This window comes from Petaurus breviceps, unplaced genomic scaffold, assembly GCF_028583685.1.
Source record: "Petaurus breviceps papuanus isolate PSGF00001 unplaced genomic scaffold, PetGlider_PUasm1.0 400, whole genome shotgun sequence".
Classification (NCBI taxonomy): domain Eukaryota; kingdom Metazoa; phylum Chordata; class Mammalia; order Diprotodontia; family Petauridae; genus Petaurus; species Petaurus breviceps.
This window is the reverse complement of record NW_027186316.1, coordinates 1,449,318-1,452,677: the sequence shown is the minus strand read 5'-3', so window position 1 is coordinate 1,452,677 and position 3,360 is coordinate 1,449,318. Positions and strand designations below refer to the sequence as shown.

The following is a 3,360-nucleotide window of genomic DNA, read 5'->3' as shown; positions in this document are numbered from 1 at the left end:
GAATGAATGAATGAATGAATGAATGAATGAATGAATGAATGAATGAATGAATGGATAGATGGATGGATGGATGGATGGATGGATGGATGGATGGAAGGATGGATGGATGGATGGATGGATGGATGGATGGATGGATGGAGGGATGAGTGAATGAATGAGTGAATGCCCTGCCCAACTGTTCACCTCCTGAGGCAGCAGAGCATTGGATTTAGAGTCAAAGAATATGGGTTCAAATCCCAACTAAGTCCCTCAGTATCTCTAAGCCTCAGATGCGACATGTACAAAATGGGGATCATGGATTTAGAGCTGGAAAGGCCCTTCATTTTACATGGGTCTTATACAGGTAATAAATGGCAGAGCTAGGATTTGAACCCAGGCCCTCAGAATCCAAATCCAGTGTTTTGTCCTCCCCGGCACATTATTAGGTCTAAAGGGCCTCTTCTAATCACACCAGTGCTATCTTCTCAACACTTAGCAATCAAACCAACTCTAGCATCCCTTTGGGAAGGGCCACATCATCCCTGTGACCTCCTCCTCACCACCAGACTAAACCTCCCTTCCATGACCACTCTTTTCTTTGGGTGTGCTCTCCCCTGCAGAGAATGGCAGTGTCTAAGCCCTTGCTTTGGTTTGTGAATCGCCAGGACTTAGCAGTGTGCTTGGTCCACGGGATTCATTCATTCATGAGGCCCCTCCCCACCCTTGCTTGTTGTCTTCTCCAATCAGACTCTAAGCTCCGAGGGCACATACCACAGAGCTTCCAACATCGGCTATACAGCCCAGTGGAAATAGAACGGGGCTGGGAATCATGAGACCTGGGTTCTAATCAGAGCTTTGTAGATTATGAAGCTGTTTGGACAAGTCACCTGACTTCTGTTTCCTCCTCTGGAATGAGAAGGATTTGGACTAGCTGGCCCCTGAGAACCTTTGCAGCCCTCTATCTGGGAGCCCATGTGGGACCCTGGGTAACTTCCTTCCCTTCTCCAGGCCTCAGTTTCCTCCTCTGTCAAATGTGTGAATTAGACTAGTTGGTCCCAAGGACCCTTATAACTTGAGTACTCTAGGACTGAGATCTTTTCCTCCTGTCTTCCTGTGGTTCTCCAGTTAGTGCACATGAGTGGGTATGAGGAAGCAGAAGCATGCCTCCAGCCAGGGTGCGCAGAGGGGTCCTCTCCCTGCCAGGCCCCACCCCTCACTGCACATACTGGGGCCCACAAACCATGCATCTTGTTGCTTTCTAGGAAGGTCTCATCTTGCAGGTTGCTGTGGCCTGAATCTTGGGGTCTGTGGGCTGCCACGTTCTCTTTCAGGTACCAAGACTGGTTCTCATCAAAGATCAGGAACAGTAGGGCAAAATCCCGGTCCACATCGCTTCGGGCCCCCGTGGCCTTGAGTGTTCCCTTCCGGCAGATAACCAGGGGCCCTACCAGGCCACTGTACATATCCTAGAAGAGAAAATAAGAGGGCTGGGGATGCCCCTCACCCCTAAGGTCTGGAGGGGAACAGGAGAACTTGGGACAAGTGGGGGTGCTCATGGCATTAGGATAACTGCTGCTACTCACTCTCTGTCTGACCTTGGGCAGGCACCTTTTCCTCTGGGCCTTAGTTTCCTTTCCTCCTCTGTAAAATCAGAGGGTTGGACTCCATGGCCTCCAAGAATCCTACTGGCTTTAGAGCTAAGATCCTGTGAGTGACTTTAGGCAAATCACTTCTCTCTAAACCTCAGTTTCCTTTTCTGTAAAATGAGAGGGCTGGACTAGATGGCCCCTGAGGTCCCCTGCAGCTCTCAGGTCATATATGGGTATAACCTCCTTGAACATCAATGTCTTCCTCTGTAAGGTGAGTGGGCTGGCCTCTGAGATCTAGGCCTAGGGTTCTCGACCACATCAAGTGAAGGGTCCCTTCTAGTTCTTGGTCCTCTGCTTCCCTGGTCTGCTTTGACAGGCTCTGCTCCAAGAGGGGCACAGACTCTCACTTTAGCTAAACACTGAGGCCAGGGACCTTCCCAAGTCAGAGGCAGAGCTGGACAGAGAACCCAGGTCTCCAGATGTCTTCAATGCAGAAGAAAATCCTGGAGTTCAGAATATCCAAACCACCCAGGCAGCCAAAGGCATTCCAGCAGCCTGTGATCAGGAGGGCTCATGCGCCCCTGCCCCACCCCGTCCTTACAGAGGGCCAGGTCAAACTTTACCTTGATGGGATCCACAGCAGAGTAATAGATCCAAGGGATGCAAGCTGAGTCATTAGGCCCGGGGCCAGATTGTTCAGGGATGCTCCACTGGTACACGATGACCTCCCCTGGACAGAGGCAGGGAGAACTCTCCAGCAAAGCTTGGCCAGCAGGTCCTTCCACACCCAGGCCCCCCTGGGCCACATCCAGGACTCTGCCAAACACTCCAACAAGCCAGGCTCACTGCCATCATGTCCTTTCTTCTTCTGGAAAGCCCTTCTGGTCACTCTCCCTCTCCCAAATTGTACCTGTCCTTCAAGGCCCACAGCCACCAGGAAGCCCACCCTGACTACTCTAGGCTATAGTTCTCTCCCCTCTCCCACCCCCAGCCTCCTAACAGAGCTTATAAATCATGCAGATATCAACTACACAGTCAATCTGTATCAAAGTAAGGACTTAAAGAAAGGTCTTCCTGACTCTCTACCCTGCTAGACTAGGTGTGTGTGTGTGTGTGTGTGTGCACATGCACACATGTGCTTCCTTTTCCGACAGAATGTAGAGGGCCCATACTGTCCTTCAGTTTTGTTTTTCTATTTTCAGAACAGTATGTCATATGTAAATCAACATGCCAAGGATCTACGATTTCCCAGATGCTGGAACTTCCAGGGTAGAAAATCCCTCCACAGCATACAGAATGCGCCTTGAGCCTTAGAGATCCTCCTGAAGCTCAAAAGGAAACTTAAATAGCATGCTCAGAGGTCCCAGAAGCAGAAAGTGTTTTAGGCAGGATTCAAACCCAGGTCTTCCTTTCTTAGTTTGCAATGATCCTGATGCCATGGTCTTATACATAATATTTATTCAGTAAACTCCTATCCAGAATAGGCCATCAGTTACTCAATCCAGAAGCACTGATGAGCCAAGGGAAAGGAAAGACAGCCCCTGTCCTCAAGGTGCTTACATTCTAGTGGTGGAGACATGTACATATAGCTATATATACATATGTATTATGATGTGTGTATGTATGTATGTGTGTGTGAGAGAGAGAGGGGGGAGAGAGAGATCAGGAGAGACAGACAAAAAGATAGAGAGAGAAAAAGAGAGAAGAGGAGACAGAAAGGGAGAGAAGAGAGGAGACACATATACAGAGAGAGAGAGAGAGAGAGAGAGAGAGAGAGAGAGAGAGAGAGAGA

At 49.5% G+C, this 3,360-nt stretch overlaps 1 protein-coding gene across 4 annotated transcripts in view; it reads right to left on the bottom strand.

The window, feature by feature from the left end:
- HEPH (hephaestin) overlaps positions 1–3,360 on the bottom strand; it is a 68,597-nt gene that overhangs the window by 8,357 nt on the left and 56,880 nt on the right. For all 4 annotated transcript variants that reach the window (XM_069100401.1, XM_069100403.1, XM_069100404.1 and 1 more), the window contains 2 exons: positions 2,192–2,298; positions 1,220–1,445 (listed from right to left, as the gene is read on the bottom strand). In XM_069100401.1, the coding sequence (XP_068956502.1) occupies positions 1,220–1,445; positions 2,192–2,298 (333 nt within the window). The remainder of the gene's footprint in view (positions 1–1,219; positions 1,446–2,191; positions 2,299–3,360) is intronic.